At 29.4% G+C, this 25,777-nt stretch overlaps 1 protein-coding gene across 3 annotated transcripts in view; it reads right to left on the bottom strand.

Moving 5' to 3' along the window:
* Positions 1 to 65: 65 nt before the first annotated feature.
* The window catches only part of Naprt (nicotinate phosphoribosyltransferase), a 38,063-nt gene continuing 12,351 nt past the window's right edge, over positions 66 to 25,777 (bottom strand). The window contains exons 3-15 of one of the 3 annotated variants that reach the window (XM_067289108.1): positions 25,260 to 25,467; positions 25,015 to 25,145; positions 24,816 to 24,931; positions 23,522 to 23,715; positions 9,617 to 9,646; positions 9,167 to 9,307; positions 4,631 to 4,715; positions 4,464 to 4,544; positions 3,586 to 3,688; positions 753 to 838; positions 578 to 649; positions 389 to 496; positions 66 to 313 (exon numbers count right to left, since the gene is read on the bottom strand). In XM_067289108.1, the coding sequence (XP_067145209.1) occupies positions 236 to 313; positions 389 to 496; positions 578 to 649; positions 753 to 838; positions 3,586 to 3,688; positions 4,464 to 4,544; positions 4,631 to 4,715; positions 9,167 to 9,307; positions 9,617 to 9,646; positions 23,522 to 23,715; positions 24,816 to 24,931; positions 25,015 to 25,145; positions 25,260 to 25,467 (1,433 nt within the window). In that variant the 3' untranslated portion in view covers positions 66 to 235. Of the gene's footprint in view, positions 314 to 388; positions 497 to 577; positions 663 to 752; positions 839 to 3,585; positions 3,689 to 4,463; positions 4,545 to 4,630; positions 4,716 to 9,166; positions 9,308 to 9,616; positions 9,647 to 23,521; positions 23,716 to 24,815; positions 24,932 to 25,014; positions 25,146 to 25,259; positions 25,468 to 25,777 lie in introns of those variants that run through there. The other 2 variants (XM_067289115.1, XR_010883101.1) reach the window with 2 other exon arrangements.

The following is a 25,777-nucleotide window of genomic DNA, read 5'->3' as shown; positions in this document are numbered from 1 at the left end:
ACTGACCGGTCTCGTTATCCAAAATAGAATGGTTCGAAGCATTCTGTATTTTACAGTAACCAGAATTTTATATAAAGGAGAAATTTATTTAAACAATACTTTGCGCTAGAGAAATGCTTTGACTTCATTTAAGTGGACATTCTGTTATTTACAAATTAATTTCTCGCTACACGTTTAATTACAATAAATACATGGCTTTAAAAGTGTATCTATAATGGGAAAAATAGCATCTTTTTTATGATAATTCACCAATTGGTGCATTTTCCAACCACAGATTGTGCATGAACTGATAAAGTTGATCGGATACCGAAACCTGCAATAGAGAGAGAATTAAGATAGGGAATTTCTGCTTAGGATAAATTTTGGAATATATTATTTTTTTCCTCACCTTGTAGGGTGTGGGATTGAGATTTCGTTTTATATCTGAACGTAGTGTTTGCAGAGACGATTTAACTCTCTGTCGTATATCTATCAATGTGGGTAACTCACAACAAACCTTTTAATTAGAAGATAAGAAGCACATGATAAACACTATTATTCTATTCATAGATATAATCAATTGCTATTATTTGCTTACCTTTCCATTTTCCCAGTATTTCTGATACAACGATTCTACTTTTGTAGGTATTACGTACGCTCGTTTTGATTCCTAATCAGAAAAACTAAAATTAATACGAAAGAGAAGTTAATCTGCTTTACCAGTTAAATTTTCATCTTGAATTGTCTCGAAGAATTATTTGGAGATCACCTACTTGAAACGGGTGTCGACAGAGAACTCTCTCCCCCATCTGCGGGGCGGCTTCTTCGGTCTGTTGTAATAAATCGATCAGGGCATAACCTGAAAATAAGGATACATTTAATTTTGCTTCTTCATATATTTAAATACTTCTTACGATTAACAATTATTACTATTGCGAAAACAAAATTATTCTTCAAAATTAGATATCCGAGATTTCTCATTTGAAATAATTGTTTTAATTTATATAAACTAAATTTTCATTGTATTAATATTTTAATTCATATTAATAAATATAATATTTAATAAAATTTAAGTCAAAATTTTAAAACACGAATATCGGAAAATATCGTGCAAAACAACCTTTTCACTTCCCGGCACAAATTTAATAATTGGACAAACGTTTTTGAGTTGCTTTACACATCAACTTCAGGTCTACCATACAATAACTTATTATTTGTTCTATTTCTGACAGACAATTTTTAAATTTTGGAATTTTACAAAAAATTTTAAATATTTAAATACTTAATAATTATGTAAAATCTGCTAGAAATCAATCTATTTGTACGCCAGGTCACGATTTAATCTGTCGTCCTTAATTGAGACTTGATATATACCGGACCCGGTGCCTTAACTGGGGTTGAATACATCACGATGTTAAGACTTTATTTCACTTTACCCACAGCATTAAATCAACATGTAATGAAAAACGTAGACAAATCAACGCTTCCCGTTCACTGGAGAGCTAATAAAAAAGCATGAATTACATGCAAAATGTTTAAAAATTGGTTTTATAACTGTTTTGTACTGGAGGTCAAAGATTATTTACAACGAAAAAATTCTTTTTTAAACTGTTGGCTTCACTGTTCATATATAAACTACTGGTAAGTGTATATTTTTGCTTTTCTAAACAAAAATTCTGAAACTATGTGAAAACGTTAAATAGTCCCATATAACGCATAAAATAAATTTATCACGCTGTACAAGTTCTAGTTGCAAAATTTTCATCGCATTATACGAGAGTTCACTGTATATTAGAACGCGCACATACTATCTTATTCTTTAGTGTTTAAATACGATGATATCACATTCCTATAGCAACACAGTGTACCCACGAGCAGCCCCCTGTTGAGGACCTACGTGAACTTGTCACTTGAACTCTTGAAAAAAAAATCCAGCAACGAGTTGTTTAACTTTCCTGGCAATATTTGGTAGCACCATCTGTTATGATAGTTAAAAATAAAAAAGTTTTTTAAATTAAATATTATAAAATGGCAAAAAGCTTCACTTTGAGGGTAAGGATGGATTTTATAAAAAATTCTAAATGCTAATAACAAGTAAAATTGTCATTAAGTCTGAGCCTACTGGAGATATACACGACCCCCATTATCTACCCACTCCTTGACCTTTAACCACCAAAATTTAGTAGCATCAATCTCCTAACAAACAAATCTCCCTGCAAAATTTCGGAAATTTTTGACAATAAGCATGGGAGTTATTAAGCTTCAAAGAGGGTGAACAAAATTGGGCCCCCCCTCACACAAACATCCATACATACAAAAAAAAATCCCCCAAGTTATTTTGCATTTCTGGATGTTTCAAAGTATCTTGAGTACAAAAATAATAAAATCTGGGTCATTTTTTGACTGTTTGCTGTACTTTCCCTCCGTTATATATAACAGATCAGAAAGTAAAAGTATTACCATAATTTCTGTCGGTCGTAACATTATTTGCAAGGTATGTGGATGATATAATTTGGTTTTACAGATGATTAACACTAATCCATATGGTAAGACCATACAGATTAGTATCACTATATTGGTCTAACTCAAATCCTAGACTCGAGTTAGACCAATACAGTGATACATCAGCGCATTTCTTAGATATAAACATCAAGTTAAAACAAGAAAGCATTAACACCAATGTTTATTACAAACCAGGTCATATGCCATTCTTCGTACCGGTAAACTTAAACTCAAATGACCCATTCTCGTACAAAGTAGCTGCATTCCGTGCATTAGTAAAACAAGCATTCAAACATTTTAGCAATAGAATCAACACAGTAAAAGAATTAAAACACATCAAGTATAGCCACAGCTCATGGGTACCACAGCTCAGCATCACTCATACAATATTTAACCCAAAGATACATAGATAATGGAGAGCAACTGCAATCTAACACTAATGTACAACAAAACACTCCAGCCGAGTCTAGAAGGGCGGTTGTGGATTTTGACACAGAGTTTAAATCACTATACGAAGAAATAACAAGGAAAGCAGGGGCAAACACTCATATTGTCGTAATAACACAATTTACTAACTGCTACACAACAGCAAAGACAACACAATGCTTTCTAAGGCAACAGGTGTATATCGAGTCCCAATTAAGACGACAGATTTGATCGTGACCGGCATACATCGGGAGTATCGGTAGATCCGAAGTTGACGTGTAAAGCAGCTCTGAAACATTTGTCCAATTATTAAATTTGTGCTGGAAAGTGAACAGGTTGTTTGCACGATGTCGTTTGATTGTTTTTCTAGTATGAAGTTCTTTTTCGTCGGAAAATAATTCCTTAAAACAAAGTTTGAGTCGCACGTGCATAATTTATTTTTGGTTTTGGAGAAAACCTTTGTTAATTTGATAATTTGTCAGCTTAAGCAATTTTTAGTTCTAAGACTATTCTACATAAATCAAAAAAATTCTGCTGTAAATGTTATGAAATCTTTGTAATAATAAATAAACTTTTATTTATTAAGAATTATTTATACAGTGAATGTAACAATGAAATAGAACTGAAAATATTGGAAGCTTGTTAATATATGTAAATTACAGAAAGAAAAGTAATTACCGTCTTGTCCATATAATCTGTAAGCATTTTTGCAACCGGGAATTGTCACTTTTGAAACATCCAGACTCAATTTAATACAAGGCTGTTTGTTGACTTCTACCAACTAAAAATTAGTAAATGATAACATTAAGAATTTTTAAGTTTTTAAAATAAATAAAAATTAAATCTTATTATTGAATAGATGCAAATCAAACTTTATTTTGGTTTTCAATGTACAGTAGACCCCCTATAACATGGTAGATACGTTCCATGTTGTACGAGTCACATGAGCCAATCACAGCCTGGCACTTGTGCAGTTTAGGGGCTATGGCTGTTTGAAAGGTTTTCTTCCATAACATTAATCGATTCTAGACTAATTTGACTCAACATTTCCAAATCACGTATAATTTTTTGGGAATAATCCATATAAACTATGCTATAAATAAAAAATTGTAGGATTACTTACCGAGTGTGCACCGTTCGACCACGCCATTGCTTAAGCTTGTTTTCGTCGCGGAGTTGCTCGTCGAATGGCGGGTGTGTGTTTCCTGATCGGCAAATTTTTCGCAGGAAAATAACTTTGGAGACATCATTAATAAAAATATAATTTTTATGGCCGTTGAATAATAAATGTTTTTTAGTAGGTCCAGTGCTCGTTTAAACTCGACGGTTCGTACAATATCCGCTATTGGTCCAGATTCGATCAATCCTGTCGCGACACGAGTCGGCGATGACGTTTTACCGTGTTATACGAGTCTCTTTTAGCATGTTATATGAACCCAATTGCAATTTTATTGCCGTATTATACGAATACGTGTTATATGAACCCGTGTTATAGGGGGGGGTCTACTGTACAAAACTGGATATTTTTTGTTTATTTAAAATTCTAATGATCTTACTTTAAACACGCATCCTAAGGCAGGCTGTTTTTGGCAGGTTACCAAATGAGTGCCAATTCCAAAACAATTGATTTTGTGATCCTAAATGAAAATTTCATTATAAAAAAAAAATTATATAAGCATCCATTTTAAATTCTAACTAAAAATGAATGTAACTGCAATATTACCTGTTCGTTTAATGAAAGAATGGTGTCTTCGTTAATATCGTTACTTGCAACGATGATCAAATTATGAAACCAAGGTAACTTATATCTATTAAAACGTCAAAATATTTTAAAATAATATTTTCGGTTATTGATATAATTACACTGAATATTAAATATACCAGAAATATGAATACATCTGACTAAACTTTTTAAATACAAATGTTTAGTAGCGTAGATCACGATTAACGTGTATTCTTTTTCTAGATAATTGATTAACCTATAGAAAAAGGCTCCCTTATTTGATTTTTGCATAGAATTATTTTAATTAAAGCTTGAATATTTCTTTAAAATATTCATAATATTATGAATATTCCAAAATTTTATGCAGGATGATCTATATTTTTTGTCTTAGTATAAATAAATGAATTATTTATGTGAATAATGTTTTGTTTCACTATTCACATATTAAAGATATTTCATTTTAATCTTGCAGAATAAAATGTACGTATATTAATTCAAAAATACAGGGTGTTAAAGAAAGTCACTTAACACCCCTGCTACATAATATAGAATGTACCCAAAATTAATTTGCTCATATCAGGACAAGGGGGAAACAGATTGACGTGTATTACATGCATGGCTGTCATCAAGATGGTGGCCATATTGAATGCAATTCCAAAATTTTAAGTGGGAAAGAGGTCATGTGACATCATTTAGAGTCAGAATTTCACAAGGAATTGATTGCCAAAACATTTATTGACCTATCTTGAACAGTTCGAGAGTTATTAATGTGTTTCCTTTGTTGTTACAGGTTGAAGAACAGACAACACAATGCCCCTAATACAGGAAGGACGCATAAAAATTATCCTGATGGCAAAGGGAAAGAAGTTCCAGGGTGATTGCATAGAATTTTAATCAATGTTGTCCATGCCAAGTGCTTATGTCACATGTAGCAGTTACCAACCTACTCCAGAAATTTGGGGAGATGGGATCAGTCCATGATTAGAAATGTTCAGACCTGGAACTTCTCTCTTCTGCCATCAGGACAATTTTTATGTATTCTTCCTGTGTTAGGGGTATTGTGTTGTCTATTCTTCAACCTATAACAACAAAGGAAACATTAATAACTCTGTAACCATTTGAGTTAGGTCAATAAATCTTTTAGCAATCAATTCCTTGTGAAATTCTAGCTGTAAATGATGTTTCTCTGACCCCCTTTCCATTTAAAATTTTGGAATATGGCCACCATCTTGATGACATCCATGCATGTAACACACATCAATCTGTTTCCTCCTTGGTCTAATGTGTTCCTGATAAGAGCAAATTAATGTTGGGTACATTCTATATTCTGTAGCAGAGGTGTTGAATGACTTTCTTTACCACCCTGTAATATATAATACTAGCAAACAGACTAGATTGTTTGGGTTAAAAAGGAAGCAAAATTCTAATTTGGTTTCCCATTGATCAATGTCGACACACAAGAATTGTCTAAATATTTTTACAAAATCATCAATTGTATACAGCATTTAAAAAATAAATATATCATCTTAAAAAGCAACTGTCTGAATAAATATAGTCACATTGCAATAACCATTTCACACATAAAACTCTTCAATCCAGTGGCGTAGCGTAGTGGGGATGGCAGGGGCGGCCCGCCCCAGGCGGCACTTTTAGGGGCAGCAAAATTTCACAATAAATAATAATACAGTAGAGCATCGATTATCCGACCCCCGATTAACCGACTTATCGGTTAACCGACCGCGTTCTAGTCGGCAAATTCAAATGTCCGCTAGTGATGTAGCGCTACAATATTTGGTTATGTCTTGGCTACTTTAATATTATTTTTGTTAAATTTTTGCATGTTTTAGCTGGCAGCACTCGCTCGACCATGAAAGGGAGGCTAGTATTTAAACCAGGCCCAGTGGCGTAGCGTGGGTGTCAGCCGCCCGGGGCAGGCCGCCCCTGCCGCCCCTACTACGCTACGCCACTGACCAGGCCTAATACACTATACTAATAATATATTTTTTCATACTTTTCGGTTATCCAACTTTTCAGTTATCCGACCAACCCCAGTCCCCAATTAAGTCGGATAATCGATGCTCTACTGTATCTTGTAAAAATTTGAACCTGTACAATACACAATAATGATGATTGTTCTTGCTGAAAAGTTCTTTAGAATTACTGTATATTTTAGTCTTTTAAATTGAGATACCTAAATAAGGGGTCGGCGAAATTTTCTTTCGCCCCAGGCAGCTGACACCCATGCTACGCCACTGCTTCATTCACTTCCAATCTTTCTTTGAAAGCTTCTAGAACGGGAATGGTAAACCTTTCTGAGTCTGCATGTCATATAGTAAGCATACTAATCTTTAAAAATTTGTGTGTGCACCAAAGTTTTAAGTTTTAATAATGATATTTAAATGAATGAAATAAATATGCTTTAATTAGAGTGTGGCACCCGTCGGCAATGTGCCGATTCGGACCGATAGAGGGCACAGAAAAGAGGAAAAAGTGAACTTTGAACTGGTCACTCACTTCCTGACCAGCGACTTTCGAAAGCGGACGTTTTGAACAGGCGATCAACACGAACAACCTCCAACCTCCGTCGACGTCAAGCTGTAATTATACTGTATTACACATTACTGAATATATCCGTAAATAAAAGAAAGGGTATTGATATTCCGACTGGATTGTTTTCATCCGCTTCGAACGATTCTCATTGATGACTAGTACACCAAAAGAGTATATGTAAAGAAAGCTGATTGAGAAAAAGGATGATCAGGTGATAAAGTGAAATTGCATGATACATTACATGCCAGATGATGCTCGATTTGCTACAATTTGCAACCTCTGTTATAGAAGGATGATGTAACTGCCTCACTGGATATGTACATTGCATATATTAAGATGAAATACTCTTCATTTAGAAAGTATGTATGGTCTTTTGTTGCTGTTAATGCTACTCAAATGGGCTAATTTTCACCCGGAGAAAGATTTGTCAATGGGAGATATATTGAAAACAGTAGCAGAAATTTACATTTTTGACCTTAATTTTGTTGAAAGAAACTTCTTAAATACAATTAAAATCCCAGGCTATGATCCCGCAGCCGTCAAAACAACAGGGGCTGGGTTGCCGTACACGTGTGAAGAAAGAAGGCGATGTAAGAAAGAGAGAGGGAAGGAGGAGAGGATGGTAAGTTTACAATTCGTAGAAAGACTTCCACGCCGAGGGGAAGGAATCTGCATCATGAAAGTTAATAGTGGTATGTTTGCCTGGCAGCCTTATAAATTTCAACTTACTCTAAATGTCTGAGACATACGGGCGGATTTGTAGTTTTACACACAAAGATATCAGAAATCGTATCTGGGGATCGAAAAAAAAACCGGAAAAATTCCACCATCTGATAAGGCTGCTTATTAGATAAACTGGCACTACGTCAGTCCCAATGAAGTCGGATTAACGGAAGTTCACTGTATTATAGAAGATAAAATTATATGAATTATGTACTTTAATTTAAAAATCCAATTGCAAACTATTTTGAAACTTCTTTTGCAAATAGTTTTGCAGATTCAATGTTTTTAATTTTTGAAAAAATTTAATAATTAAATTTTTACAGTAATTTAATGATATTGATAATTTTAAAAAACATCAATTGGAAATTTTATTAGTACAGTACATATTGTCGTCTATTCTATCAATTTATCATTTAAAAATTGATATTAAATATTTATTTTATTAAATTTTTAAAAATCTATAAGCAATATTTATATTTAATTATATAATAATACTTAAAATATCAACAGCAGTTTGTATGTAAAATGTCATCTTATAATGAAGTAACATTTGCAGTCATTTAAAAAATAATTGAAAATTCCTTGGGTCAGCATGTAGAGATTATAACCGAGAAGCCAAGAATACAAAATAAAGTAATAACTATTACAGTAGAGTCCCCTACAATGCACAAATAAAGTAAGCAACAACCCTCAAATTTTGTCAATCAGAGGTATATGGCCAAGGTTTAAACTTTCGTAAATCGTGTGATAACGCAGATTTCGATAATGTGATTTCCTAGAATGCGTAACGAATCCCCTGCGTTGTACGGGACTCTACTGTAATTGGTAAGGTACTTATTACAGTTTATCATATATAATATTTTTTAAATACCATGTTTTTTTGCCTTATAAGACACACCATGTATTGGATGATTTTCTTAAATTCTACATCCTTATCGCTTCATCAACCTCTGAAAACTGCATAAAACTCATTTGAGTCATTTGCAAATATATCCTTTGTCCATTTTGCATCAATCGGGATAAAATATATTGTGTTACGTTTTCAAGTTCTATTTTTGGGGAAAAAATATTCTTCGCAGAATAAGAGCATTCGGCTTTTAGAACACATTCTAAATTTCGGGTAAATTTTGGGTACAAAAAGGTGTTTTTTATAAGGCAAAAAATATAGCAATTTAAAATTTTGTATGTAACAAACTACTATTAAGATAAAAAACCAATTTATATTCTGTTATTTCACGATTTTTGATAAAATTTTATACTAACTGATTTGCGACTTTGGTAAAAGTTTCTCGTGCAACTTTCGATAAATAGGCGAGATCGCCGCTATCGATGCGTACTCCTATAGCTTGATAACCTAATTTGTTTAAGGACATTGCGACGGCACAGAAGTTCAGTAATCCACTTCTGCAAATTAAAATTGAAAGATTTTAGTAATTATCCGCAGCGATACGTACAAAAATTTTTAAATCTAGTTATAATATATAATTAATGGTTTTAAGCTTTACTTTTAATTAAATAAAAGGTTTTCATTAAAAAATTTATGACTAAAATAAAAAAAAAAGTGCATGAATAGTTTTTTAAAACTCATTCTTGAAATATATATAAAAACACCGTATGATTATATGATTTTTTTTTTTTTAATTAATTGCAATTTTAACTATATTGTTATCAATTACTTATAGTATTTGCAACAGAATCTCTAAAAAATCCTACCTTAATGCAAAAGGTGATGGTATTTTCCCTCTGCATGACAATAATAATTTGTAATTATTATCGACAGCCCAAACAATTTAAATATGAGAATAAACCTAAATCCAATAAATTAAGCTAGAAAATGATACTCTCCTTTTCTATATTCTGGTAGTTTGTTTTAAGAATTTTGTTTTCAATTAATTATTATTGCCAAAAATGTAGGCTAATAATAATACTAATAATTAATAATAATAATAATAATAATAATAAAGGTTAATATTCAAGAAAATTAATACATGAGGTAAAATAAATACAAAATAAAGAAAATAATTAAATCATATCTTAAATTTTGCATGTTTTATTTAAGTTTTATGAGTTTCCACATTTTTTTTTTTTCACAGACTCAATGTTACCTTATCATCCTTTTAGTTAAATATATCTCACTTTCTATGAATAAGATTATTAAATTTAATAAGAGATGACATCTAACACCTGCCTCTAATGACAAATTATTTAGAAAATAATTTAAATAATAAACGCGGAGAATAGCCAGATTTAATTCGGCAGTAATTTTGCATATTACTAATATATTGGGTTTTTAGTATTTGTTAAGGCGTAGCTGGATTATTAGTCATTTCATGTACAAATCAATCGGGTGCCACATGTATGGCTGGGAAGATGGAATCGCCTAAATGTCGGGCTATGACGTGGCTAGTTAAATGATCAGTATAAAGCAATAGCCCGATATTTAGGCAATCGTTTGGCATTGTATTATATACTACTCGGGCTTTGAGATGATGTTATTTATATATATATATATATATATATATATTTATTATATGGGAAGATGAAATTTTGAATAAGTTGGTGTACCAGGGATGATAATTACTATGGTTTAAAGAGAATTGATCTTTATTTATAGATTGAGATATGGCAGAGTTTAATAGAAGAGTATAACCGTATTTCCAGTCCTGAATGATATCTGTAAATAATAGTTCTGATACGCCAAATGAATTCAGAATTTTACATAATTTGTTTTGCCATAACTGCTTGTAATTTACATTTTTGCTCTGCTCGACTATTTCTTGATGTAGAAAAGTTATATTATCGTCACTTTTGAATTTGAGTCTATAGTAAAATTTAATTATACGTTTTAACAGCAGGGGAAAGGACCGAATACGATTTGTTTAATGTCGGAGAGCATAACCGGAATTGTTCTTTCTAAATGAAATAATTTATGTAGAAAATAGATATGAAAGGTCTCAAGTTTATATAAGTAATCCAGACTCCACATAGGGCTTGCATAGTAAATGATTAAGATTTCCGAAGTTAAGTTAAAATCTGTTATTAGCCTGGAGTTTGACGAGGTTGGTTGATTTCTTTTGGCTTCCGGTTTAGAACGATTCATTGCGGTCTTCCCCGCTTTGGTGGCAAACATTGCATTTTTACTGATATTATTACTACGTCTAATGATATTAGTTAAAATAAATATAAACTTTTTGAACAATTTGAGTTAGTCAGAAGCAATCAACACTTAAACTTATGTAGATAACGAGGTGCTTAGAAGTCACCAACAGCCTTGACTGTTGGAACATGACCCCCACAATGCTGAATTATTATCGAAGTTGAACTTCAATGACGACAATAAAATCTCAATTATTTCAGATATTGACAAATTAAGAATTGTATTACCAAAAGTCAATCTATCTACAAGTTCTATTTTAATTATTATGGTTTGTTCTTCAATGAAATATTTTGCGCTTTATGTTTTTATTATTTTTCATTTTTCTCTAAATGAGAATACACTTTAGTTTGCAATTTAAAATATTAATTTCAAAGAATTTCTGATTTTCTCTTGATTCGGTAAAACTCAAAACAAATTGTGTGTAGTCTAAAATAATATAATATAAAATTAATATGAACAGAATCAACGATCAAATGAAATCAAGGAATTTAATAAAATTTTACAAGGGAAAAGACAGTTCAATGTCTCAATAATCAGTAGGCAATGCATTTTGAGTTAAATATTATAAAATGATTCAAATTGAAATTATTTAATGTATACAGAGAACAAATTAATTTATAACAAGAACTGTAAAATATAAAAATTAATAATTCATATCAACCAGGACAAACTACTTCATAGAAATAATTGATAAAATGTGATATACATTTATTAACATATTTAAAGGATTCAAGATGTGATATAATGTTACTTATGCAGAGATGTGAACATTCAACATCTCAATGCCACTAAATTTTTTTCAGGATCTGGATCAATGTTCCGCAACAGGTGTTCTGCGGCACACTGGTGTGCCGTCACAAATGTGAAAGGTGTGACATGAACTTTTACATCTTCTATTAATTGTCAAGTTTTATTTATATATTTTTATCACAGTTGCTGCGTTTCTTACACTTGTATTTCATTCTCTGTCGCAGCACTGATGAAATAAGATGATGTTTGTTTATTCTTTATTACAAGCCATGCATTTTTATGTATTCTAAGAAATTAAATTTAAAATAAATTTGTTCACGGGTGTTGATGTCTTCTTAATAATAAGAAGAAGAATAATGATGATGATAATAATAATAGGTTAGTGGCATTAAGTAATTCCATTACTAGTATCATATCATACGTTTTTGAGGGAATAACATTTTGATGTGCCGTGTTGAGTCATGGCTGTGCCACAAGTAGAAAAAGGTTGCGGAACACTGATCTAGATGACTGATTACTACTGAGATTTGATGTTCAGATAGCCATGTGGTTAGTCTGTGCATTGCTCTGAGAGACCCAGGATTGAATCTGGATGGGTCAAAAAACACCCATATGGACACAGCTGAACCCATAACAGAATTGTTGAAAAAGCCCTCTTAGTGCCCTTAGGTGAAAAGAGTTTTTAAAAAAACTGTTGGGATTTATTCAAACTCACTTCTAATTAGTATTTCAGAATTGATTATCATCTATTTGAATGATGAAAACTTGAAAATGGTCTAATTAGACTAATAGTACTCAATATTAAAATGTTTTGCTGTAAATTTAATAAAATGTATGTATTTGGAAATTCATCATACTAACGTTTACTTTTACTTTAACCATGAATATATTAAAATGATTATTCCTCCAATGTGGCAACTAAAGTTAATTTTATTTTGAAAATATTTAATATGCAATTATATTTAACAGCAATAGAAGAACACCAATTAAAAATAAAAAAACAAGCATATTTATTGTGTTTATCAATTTAGGAATTTTGACATCGCAAAATCTTGATATAATTTTTATTACATTGCATCGATCCAAAGACGTTAAATATTAATATCTGTATAAAAAAGATTTTTATCTATATTCATAGAAATGTTATATATTTAAACCAAAATTACTAAAAGGTAATATTGCACTGTCCTTGCTTTTGTATTAAATTTCATTTGTAAATTTTAAAAAACAAACATTCTTACAATTATTTTGAAACGTTGCTATCACTTTCAGCGTGCGCAAGATTGAAGCGTTAATTGGCATGCAATAAAAGCATACTAATAAGAATGCTGCTATAAGGAAGTAGTTGTTAATAGAAATCTGTCACCTGATTCTGAGATTGATATATTCTCTCAATATTTTCCAAAGACCATTCCTGCAACATGCAGATTAACTAACTATGACAGCGGAAAGTTATTTTATTTTAAAATTATTATTTAACTAAATAGAAGAAAATTTAAGTGTGTCTAATATTTTATGTAGCTAAACCATCAGATTTTAATGTTAGTATATAGATTTTGGCAATGAATATAATTAAAATCAAAAATTAAAATGCTAAAAAAAAGAATAAAACGAGTAAAATATAAATAAAATGAGTTAAAATATACAAAGGCAACAAACCCAGAATTATTAGCTATAAACTATCAAAATAGCTAAATTTTTCCGAGCTAATATTTATACTATTAATAGCATTCAATATTAAGAAAATTTTATCTATAGATTAGCAATATTGCTCTCTCTTATAAAATTTAATTATTACAAATTTAAATTTTTAATTAATCAACTTTTAGAATTGTCTAGAGAAAAGATTAGCTCAACTTTTGCATACAAATAACATTATCCAAACTCCGAGCAGAAGTAGACCTATGGATATTGTGCTAAGAACAGCACAGTATCTACAGATATTGACATAATGAAAGTAGAACTGTAGTATAAGCTTGTAATTCAGATATTATAAATATGTAATTCAGTTATACTATGCAATGTGAAAGCCTGTAAGTTTTGAAACCAACTTGAGCCAATCTTTCTATAAATAATTATAAAATAATTCATTAAAAAATCAAAAATTCAATCTTTAGATACTTTAATATTCTTGGACTCTTCAGCAATAGTTCAATAATTAAAGTATCTATCTTTCTGCTTTCTCAGTATTTAATTTAATATTAATAGCATAAATATTAACCTAGAAAAACCTAGCAGTTTTGATAATCTATCATGATAAGACGAGTTTAATTAACGAATACTTAATAATTGTCTATGAATAAGCTAAAATAGTGAATATTTGCATTTTTATATTATTAGAAATTTACAAGCTAATTAAGTATTAGATAATATAAAAAATAATTAAAATTTAACATGATCAAATTAACAAAAACATTATTTTAAAACATGGGTGTTCTCAGAGGGGGCAAACGAGGCACTCGACCCTCCCTGGGATCGAGTAAAAAATTCTACAAATTATAATTGAAAAAGTGATTGAGGTATGTAAACCTTACATTCTCAATCATAGGTAACTTTAATGCATTACTGTATTCTATGATCTACTTGTAAAAAAAAAACTCCAAGAAATTAAATAAAAATTTTATAGATATAATTATTTGACTCTAAGCTTTGTCCCTCCCTGGAAAATTTTCTGCAAATGCCCATGTTTTAAAATATATATATATATATATATATGTATTGTACATATAATACTTAATTGAACAATCTAAAGTCTACTAATGAAGCCTTGCTAATGTCAAGTATATTTAAAAAGAAAAAAAAACATTTTTGCATCATTCACAAACTTAAATTACAAATGTTTTAAATTCAGATCTACAATGATTTATTCAAATACAATAAATATCATACTTATATAATTCTAGAACACCATGCATATTAAAACGTTATATTATCACAAACTGTTATTAAATTACAACTATTAAAATATCGTATATCTTAATACAAACACAAAGTTTGCTTAATAAGAAAAGAAAAATTTATATTTAGCATTTTTAATATATAGAATTAAGACAATACAGCTTCAAAATTTTAATTCTTATCCTTAACCTTCTGTGGCTAGATGCCATTTGTGTAATGTATAGTTATATTTTATTTTATCTTAGAATATATTTTTCCTTCTCTTTCCTATTCCTATTATCTTTACTTCCTGGAATCCTTCCCCAACCCGGAGCTTAACGACTCAACAATAGGTGACCCCATTATGAACAATGGGACTGTACGCAGCCCTCAGGGGTAGAACTAAGACAAAGGAGTCACTTTTGAGCAAGAGCTGAAGAAGGAAAGACGAGAAAAAGAGAGCTCTAGTATACGTCTTCGAGACCACGTGGGCGACGACAAGGAGGACTTTATGTTTAGTGAATATATGGACTTTTTTTTTCGTCATTAAGAAGAGATTCGTCATATACACCGTTATATGTACCGTTATATGCACCTCATCGCATTAGCGCCGAAATAGTTGGGTACCCATTTCTTTTTTTTCTTCTCCTATCCGTTATTTTATTGTCCTAAATTCTTCTATCATTCTGCATTAGTTATAATTAATTTTAAGTTTAGAAGTAAGGTCTACATATATTTGTAATCACCCTTAGTAAGATAGTTATTTATGTATCGAATAGTCGTCACGAGACCTGAAACTTATGTCATTATTTTTTTTTGTCGGGTTCTGTACTAATATATACCTGTGTCGGGGATAGAGATATTATAGCTGGCATCCCACAATCCTTCCTGTATCTATATATGCGAATAAAAGATCCTGTTGTAAAAAATTATTCCAGTTTCTTTGTGTACCACATTCGCTAAATTCACACTTCATTCTAGAATATTTTAAATGATTTATTTGGCTCGATTACACTGACAAAAATTACAACACAAGTGACATTTATCAAATGGAAAATTAGACTTTTTGATTAGAGATTAATTCTAAGATAATTTTTATTAAAACTAAGGATTTAAATTAATTTTTTTCATGTAAAAATTTCAATAAAAAGCATTATTATTTTATATAATATAAATAAGAAAAGATGTTGCCTTTCAATACAATTTTATACTTTAATTAATTATTCTTAATAACTAAATTTATTAAAAATTCATTATTAAAGTATTATTTTTTAAATTAAGAATTCTCTATACACTCTTCTCTAAATACACTCAAACCTGTTTTTGTGCGGTCTTTTTTTGTGCGATTTTTTATACGTGCAATGTGTTTTGTGCAATTATTTTTGTGCAGTATACTAATTTGATTGAAATTCATATACCGCACACAAAAAATCACACAAAACAAATCGCACAAATAAAAAATCGCACAAAAATAGACCGCACAAAAGGTGTTGAGGTACAGGTTTGAGTGTACAATAGTTTATAAATGATGTAACTACACTATAATTGACATTATGGTTTATATTAAACAGTAATTACTGTCTAATTTACAGTGATTTATGAATTCTTAGTTTAGTTTAACTTTCAAACTGTAAATTATCAACAATAAGTATACCTGTAATAAACTACATGCACTATAATTTTTCAATGATAAAATACTTTTGTGTAATATAATAATCAAATCATTACAGTTTCGATAATCAAATTAAAATAATTAAATCATTAAACATTGGAGTATTTCAGGCTCCATTTTAACTAACAATTATTGAAACTTGTAATTTTGGTCTTTAGATAGATAGACAGGCCAGTCTTGTACAGACTTCAGACATCTGGTTAGTATAACCTGTAACACATCTACAAATAAGCAGGGTCATGTTTATCATGCAAAATGCTAAGTAAGAAATCTAATTAGTTAGAAGATCAGTGTGAAGAATTGTTCAGAATCTTTGAACAGGGTCTGGAGTCAGCAATGGTGTAGCGAGGAGGACAAGGGGTGTATCATGCACCGGGTTCCCCTCTGCGAGTGGCACCCAAATGGTCTCCAAGACAAACTATATGTGTTTCTGGAGGGGGTGCCAATAAAGTGTCGTGCCCCGGGCGCCAGTTATGTTCCCTATGCCCACTGGGAGTCAGTGAGTTAGCTAATCATGTTTAAAATGACAGATGATATAAAAGTGATTATTCGTTCATTGTAATCGCAATTTTGTCATTGTTATAAAAAATATGTATATTTATTTAGTATTACATGCACTAATTATTTGAAAAGATAGCTGTGCATTGAACAACTAAGAATTCTAAAAGTGAGCATAATCAGAATTGACTAGAAATGAGTTAAGATTGTAGCATAACTAAATTTAGCATGAATTATGTATTAATAAACGAGACTCAGAATTTTCAGATTCTTTCTCTCTCAAGAGTGTTCAGAAAAATATTTTCTTCCAGAATATTCTAAATTATTAAATTTAAATCAAAAAAGATAATTTAGTCTAAAGATGGACAATTAGGCTGTTATTAAGTTTTGATAATTATTTGTTAGCCAAACTATATCCAAATAATCCATTTTAATGATTTGATTATGATAAACTTGGGCTTGTTTAGTTTTTTTATTTATAAATGAAAAAATATTGTCAACTACAATGATAACTTATCCACTTTAATTGTCTAGACTTTGTACATGAAAATAGTAAATAAATTTATTACTAAATTTTTCTCCAAGAAAAAGTTTACCATGTTTAACAGAATTTACTGTAATATGATTTGTAATAAAATAAAAAATAAAAAAATGAGTTAAATCACAAGAGAGCAAAAATTTTTACGCCAGCAGCCATGAGAGCCATACAGCACCCCGCATTGTATTAGTAATAGAAATAATTATAAATCATACAGTAAATTCTGTTAAATATGGTAAACTTTTCTAAACAGCTATTTAGAAATTTGATATAAAAGAAATTCTACAAAAAGTTCAAGAATCTTTTTTCGAGAAAGTCTTTAAATATTTCTCATCTGATAACTATTTCATTTAAGTTAAAATTTCAGAGTTTAATACAAAAAGCAATATGGTTCTTACTGTAGTTTTTTTTATTTTTTAGATTTGAATTTACAGTAATAATTTATGTCAAACACAAAGAAAAATATATAGTTTTATCATAGAATTATAGAACTAAATCAAAATATGATTATTAAATATGATAATAACAACTCTCTTGCCAGTCACCACCTTGCTGTGGTGAGAGCTCAGTAGTTCTGATAAACAACAGAACTATGTTGGCTGGAGAATTTGCTCCTGGTAAGGTCACCCATGCCAGTGAGGTCTATGGGGAGAAATGAAGCCAAGAGTGACTGAACCCACATCTGTGGAGATCTAATCATGATAATAACACAATCCAAATGTAATACAGGTTTGGATGTTGCCTGGATTAACAAGGTATGTGCTGGTGAATTAGGCAGAGGCTCACGTTTGAAAAATACATCATAGTCTCCCTTGGCCCTCAGTGGTGAAAGCAGCACTGACCAAATATAACTACTGCAATGCACACACCAGTCGTGAGAAACTGGCCAAACACTGATGTTTTTGAGGCAATCCAACAACAGAGCACTAAGGCAGGTAAACCAAGCCAATGGATGAAATGAACCTCAGAAATGAATGAGTTTATCAACCAAACTTACTTCACCATCACAAAACTCAAAACAGACATGACAAAATACAGATAACAGTTATATAATCACAGATAAAACAATTCATCACGATAGACTTGACATTACTCTCATCGGCAAAAGCAGTAAGATTGCTTATATAATAGGCATCTCTGCTCCAAACACTCATAACATAAAAATGCTCACACTGAAAAAATTAACAAGTACACTCTATTCACTCAGGAAATAAGACAATTTGGAGGATGGATAAGGTATTTATTGTACCTGTTATCCTCTCTGCAACTGGTGTTATACCACATATTCTACACAAAAGTCTAGAAACATTAAGTCTTAATAAAAACACATACATGGCACTAACAGAAAGCTACAATATTGAACATGTCACATTATTAGAAGTTTCTAGATGTTGACACATATACCAATTGTAGCTATACATATACCAATATGTTACAAAGAATTTAATTAATATGCCTTTGTGTCCTTAACTTAATTTAAACTTATCTTCGTCTACTAGTACTTTATCAATTAACAGGACTTATTATACTGGATTTACGGATGCAGCAATTAGGTCTTACAGGTCAGAAATAATAATGTTTATTTAAAATCACCTGAACACATACACTTTAACATTGTGTTTTGGTCCTGTTTGTCCCTCATAAGCAGGCATTTAAAAAACATTTTAAATTCTGGGTTTTTGAACACATTCCTAGTTCCGAGCATATTCAAAATCAATATTAACCAAACAATTCCATACGTATTCATCATTGACTGTTCACATTCACTTAAATCTCTTTTTAGTGGGTTTAATGGGAGGTTTAAGTGAATGTGGACAATCAATGATGAATACGTATGGAATTGTTTGGTTAATATTGATTTTGAATATGCTCGGAACTAGGAATGTGTTTAGAAACCCAGAATTTTAAGAATTTTATTGCTTTATTGTCAGGAATTTTATGTTTATTTATGATTGTAATAAAATTTATTTTAATTGTAGAAAATGTCTCTTAAATGCCTACTGATGAGAGACAAACAGGTCTGAAACACAATGTTAAAGTGTATGTGTTCAGGTGATTTAAATAAACATTATTATTTCTGATCTGTAAGACCTAATTGCTGCATCCGTAAATCCAGTATAATAAGTCCTGTTTATTGATAAAGTACTAATAGATGAAGATAAGTTTAAATGTTACAAAGAAGCTTAATGTAACACTTGTTTAGGTAGCTTTACCTTAACTTTAAACCTGCATAGCACTTGGAACAAGTATCAGCTGAGCATATTTGCATAATAATAATAATAATAATAATGAAAAGAACATTAAGAGACTGTGGAAATTCTTTTGTGAAACAACTGTGGCCGTCAGCCATATTATTCATGTATTTTATATGTTTTTAATATGTAATATAAATTAGTGTTAGCAATTCCTTTGTTTCTTTTGTCTTATCTATCCTCCTTTACTTTCCCCACCACTCCTTTTTACTCTTTGGATGGGATTATCGTTTCTAAGAAAGAGACAATGAATAGAACAATAGAAGGGACGACGCCGAGGGTCTCGACGAGAGAAAGTGAATCACTTTTGGACTGGACTGCGGAGAGAGAAGGTGTGAAAAGGAAGCAATCTCGACCGGGCTGTATAAGTTAGCAGCAGAGGAAAAGAAAAGGATATGACGGGAGAGTGAGAGATTCACCAAGAACACAGGAAGCCTATAAAAATCAAACAGGACTCAAGAGCGGTATCCCACCAAAGTATTTCAATCTTCATCTATTTCTATCTCTACATGTATATCTTTGTTCTTCCCCTTAGTTATAAGTAGGATAAGTTTTAGTTTTAAGATCTGCATGTGTATAATTTGTCGGGTTCCGTTTTGAGCGTGCCCTTTCGTTAAGCTTAATGACTGAATGACTGTAAAAGGATTTTTCTTTGTAAAGTTGGGATCCATAAAGAACCTGTTTCTGTTCTTTCTGGCGAGAATAAAATCGTACCTTTGTTAAAAGTAACGTGTTTCGATTATTATTTTATGTTGGTCTGTTCACAGAAACCTTTACACCTCGTCACGAATCTTCACACAATCTATCTATTTACAACTAATATATATATAATATATTACTATGCCAAGACATAATTAAAACATGTTGTACAATATTTTCTCTCTATTAAGTATTCTAATGCAAGACTTGTTTAGATTTTAATCTACATTAAAAATTAACAGATATACCAATCTAATTCAATGTGGTAATTATATTAAATTTAAGCTTACAAATAATACTTCAAAAGATCTGAACTAACATTAGAATATTCTAAAATAATTTTTAAAAATCTTTAACTGTTAGCCTTCATAGTATAAAGCATAGTTATATAGAAAAAATATAAATAATAATAAATTCAGCTAAGATTATCTGATATACTAGAAAACACTTGTAATTATATAACTTTATTATAAATAATTAATATAATTACTATAAAAAAAAACTAGCAAACATATAACTCCATAATTGACAGACAACATTAAAATAAATGAAAATTAAAAAATAAAATTGATTACTATAAATAAAAATTAATTTTTATAAATAAACTTATGTACACTATTCTCTGTCACAAAACAGTTTATCACAATATATTTTAGAACAGCAGTGGTTAATCCAAATCAATCCAAGGCCAACTTGAAACCTGAAAAAGTTTGAGGCCATATGAAAGAAACTTATGTACTTTTACATATAACTTATGTATTATTTAATTACTTTACATAAATACTGAAATCCTTGAAAAAATGATAAGTTATTGAGTTAACAATATACTGAAAGTATATTCATCTATCCATAGAAATAAGAAATGTAGAATCTATAATTTTTAAATATTTCTTAAATATACAACATGAGTAAAAAATTTATTGATCAGATTCTAATTATCTATCGCAAACATTAAACACTGTCTAAATAGACAGTTTTAATGCGTAGTTTAGCTAAGAAAATCAAGAAACAAATTTTAATGTAGTTTTAACTTACAAATCTTATTATTCACTAATTATTTCCAAAAGGCATTTATGCAACAATATCGTTTTTTTAATATTAAAACAAATCCGCACGTCATAACCGATATAAATTGACTAATCCAAACGACTGATTAAAACAAATTTATTAATTACAATCGAAAAAGAAAAACCAGAAACCATGTAACTCCATATTGTTATAAATTGTATATTACAATTATTTCCAAATATTCAGTATGCTGTATAATAGCAGCTTCCAATCTTTTCCAGTCCATCTACTCATTTTCATAAACCCACAAAAATCATAACATTAATTTATTTACTTTGAATACATTCATTCCTATTCTGCCATAATTATTAAGTCACTGTTGCAAATAAAATTTTCAATTATTTATCTATATTATTCAATTAATAATTTGAATTAAATAACAAATGAAAGAAAATAGAAATATTAGTCAATAACATAATTTCAGTTTTAAAAATAAAAGCCATTGTAATAGCAATTATGTTTGTGATTCTGAACCTATATTCTAAAGTCCATTACAAGCACTATGTCAAGCTTAAAAAGGAAAAGATTTTTCTTTTATTTTCAATAAGAAAATGAACATTTAAATACAAATATTAAATTAATTTACTTTTGCAAAAAAATTCACTTGTTTTAAAAATCAACAACGCGGTAATTAATTAATTTATTTCAGCTTTTACACTTATAATTTTATCCTCGGTTGATGTAATTTTTAATGTTTGTTTTCATAAACACGCATTCAGTTTCGGCAGAATAACGAATATATAACATTTCGTTACTTTTAAATCTAACTTCCCATCTAATTTCAACATAATAAATTAAAATCTTATCAATATTATTATTCGGCAAACTGTTTTAGAAAAACTTGTAATGAATTAATTAATTTTAGATTTAAAATTTTGAAAGTAAAAACAAGTTTATTAGAAGTGAAGATCATTAATAAAAATGCATTTTTTTATTTTTATACTAAATATAAAAAGAATTTTATCAAAATCCTAATTACGAAAATCCTGAATAACATAAAAATCGATCAGATAACCATAAAGTACCACGTAATCCGCAATATATGTTTTGAGTGATTCGGATGAAATGAATACAATAACTACAAAATTTAATGAAATGACTTCAGCAGATTTAAGGGAAATAACTGTGTAACTGGAAATTTTAAATAATATTTAATATATATATATGGTAAATCGAATACTTATAAGTCTTGCAATATATTATACTCGTATATTGACCAACAATAAATTGAAAGAGTAATTAATTCCAGCATATAAAAGCGAAAATAACTTTCGTTATCAACATTAACTTTTATATTATATCCAAAAAGTTATCATATATAAGAGATTTTATTATGTATATTTATTTAAAATCATTAAATATATTTAGTTATAACTAAACATTCAAAAAATAAATAAATATATATATTTATTTTAAAATAATGCTAAAAATTTCCGAATGTAAAAATAAAAATGCAGATAGAGACAAGAGAAAGTTAAAAATGGTACATCAAAAAGAATTCAATTTTAAAAAATTACTAAATTTTTGACAAAAACTAATAGTAACTAGCAGTAAATTTGGCAATATAAGTTAATGGGTATATATGTGAATACTATTACATGAAAAATATTGTATACAATAAGTTATAACTAAATGATAAATAGAAAATAATTACTGGTCTATCCTGTTTAAACGTTTGCCAAAATTTATAAAATAAAACAAGTTATTATACAAACTAATCCAATAATAAAAAATAAGTTAAAAGATAAAAGGAAAATAAAAAAATAAAAGCATAAAAGTCGTGTGTTTGTGTAATAGTTTAATGAATATACACTATAGTAAAATAGACAAAACATTACAAATAAAAATATATAAGATATGTAATACTTCAAAAAAAATTTAATAGTAAGTTTTAGAATATTGTATTATTTTTTTTACACTAGAATACAATACTGAATTTTATTTCTCTCTGAATTTCAAGTTTTTTCAAATTAGCCTTAAAACTGAAATTAAAATTAACATTATTATTATTATTATTATTATTATTAACAATTTTTTTCCCAAATAAATTGATATTTCAATATTTAAATTATTTAAAACTATACTAAAAAACAAAAAAAATACTTGCCTCATAACATCATAAGTATCTATAAGTGCTAAGAAGCTATCAGGAAAAGCAATAGCATATGATACAAATGCTGCTAATTCTCCCGCACTAGCTTCATCACATAATACTTTCAGAAATCTTGACAATTCTTGTTGATGCTGAATACATAAATCGACAAAGTTTTCCTCTTCACCCGTCGATCGATTGCGTAACATCTGCACAAATTTATAGGAATAAAATTATCGAGAAATTAAAATAAATTTTAAAACTCGAAACTTCTAATATTTCAATTAAATTTTTTAAATAGTAGGAACAAAAAAAGTTTACAAAATATTGTTAAAACCTTTTAAAAATTGTTTTATCAATATTTTTCAATTCTAATATATCAGTCAATTATAAAAAAATGATCATATTTGTGACAGAATAGTTCATTAATGATGAAGCAGTAGACTGTCTAATGGCCAAAGTGGCTACAGCATCAGCCAAACATTCTGGGGACACAGGATCAAATCTTTTAATATTCGTAATATACAGGAGGACTGCAAAAGTAGGTATACTTGAGAATCTGAGAAATACAAATGTTTGGTGATCATTATTATGATTATTATCTTTCATTAGTTCGTATTCCTTATTTGTGATTTTAATTTGTACATAAAAATCAATGTTTTTTCTTCCTACTTTCTCCTTGTATGTTTTTTTCCATAATAACAAATGTATACTCTTGCAGCCCCTGTATATTACACACATACACAAATATTTCACTGTGTATTTTGTATTATTTGAAAGTAACTATTTTAAGTAAAATAAAAAACCATAAGAAAACAAATTCTTATATATCATTGTGTCTTTAAAGATGAATTTTTCTTTTTTTAACAAGTTTTAAAAAATCACACACATCAAATACACATACAGTATAATTAATACATTTTGAAAATGCAAGCAAACATTAATATTAAAAAGTCAAGATTATTATTATTGTTGAATTGTTTAAAGACATTTAATAATTTATTGAAATTATAGTTATTTTTCTAAGAATTATAAACGTCTTCTACTATTAACACTGTAGTGAGTAGGACAAAGTCACCGACCAAAACCTTTTACGGTGTTGTATATGACAGAGAACCAACTACCATTTTCGGCCTCCACCAAGGCCTTCTGGAGGGAGATGACATTAGTTCCCAACCTGAAGAAGGCCTTGGTGGAGGCCGAAAACATTAGTTGGTTCTCTGTTGTATACGACACTGTAAAAGGTTTTGGTCTGTGACTTTGTCTAAGAATTATACTAATTAAAAATATATAAAATATATCAATTTACCTTAATGTTACATTCATCAATTGAATTGTAGGACATCACAAATGCATGAGCATGAGTGCCACTGACAGGGATATTATATAATTTACCAGCTAAAACATTACTTGTACCATCAAATCCTTTAAAAATATTAAATAATTTGTTAGAAGTACAGCTTTAATAAAATCATAATAATTTTAGATTTCAATTTTTAATAAAGTACCTCCAATGTATGCATACTTGGAAGCTGAAAGACCACCATCTGGTCCCTGAGCTCTTCTCAATCCAAATTCTAATAGTTTAATATTTGGTCCAGCTGCTATGCGATACCTTGCAGCATTAGTTGCTACAAGACTTAAAGAAAGTATTAATTAATACATAAACTAAAATATTTGATATTTAACCGACTTGAAATTTCTAACAATCTGTATCCTATATGACAAAGTAGTAACACAAAATAACATTTACCTGGCATAATTAACCAGTGTAAGAAGTGTTGTTTCTAACAGTTGCACAACAGGAAGTGGACCTTCAATTCTTATTAGTGGCACACGTGGAAATACTACTGAACCTTCTGGAAGAGCATATAATGTTACATCTTTTGCAGTTAAATTTGAAAGAAAAATGAAAAATTCTTCCTCAACTGATGGCAATGTCTTCTTTAAGTATAAAATATCTATAAATAGAAAATTTTAGGATAATTCTTATAATAAAAATCAATATTTCTTTTTTATTTATTAAAAAATGAGTCAATAAATTATTACATTTATATAAAATATGATGACGTTAATCTCACTATAGTGAAATATTTAAAATTATCAAATTATTGAACTTTAAAGACTCGAGTAAAAAGAAAATATCTTTATTCAACAAAACTGTTTACTAAAACAAATGATTTCAACTTATTTGACAGTTCATCTTTAAGTTAAATAAAAATTTTATATATATTGAATACAACATATAAAATTAAAAAATAAATGAAATTG

The sequence above is a fragment of the Centruroides vittatus genome, unplaced genomic scaffold, assembly GCF_030686945.1.
Source record: "Centruroides vittatus isolate TY-2023 unplaced genomic scaffold, ASM3068694v2 contig_1031, whole genome shotgun sequence".
Classification (NCBI taxonomy): domain Eukaryota; kingdom Metazoa; phylum Arthropoda; class Arachnida; order Scorpiones; family Buthidae; genus Centruroides; species Centruroides vittatus.
Note: the sequence above shows the minus strand (reverse complement) of the source record. Positions and strands in the feature narration are given on the sequence as shown.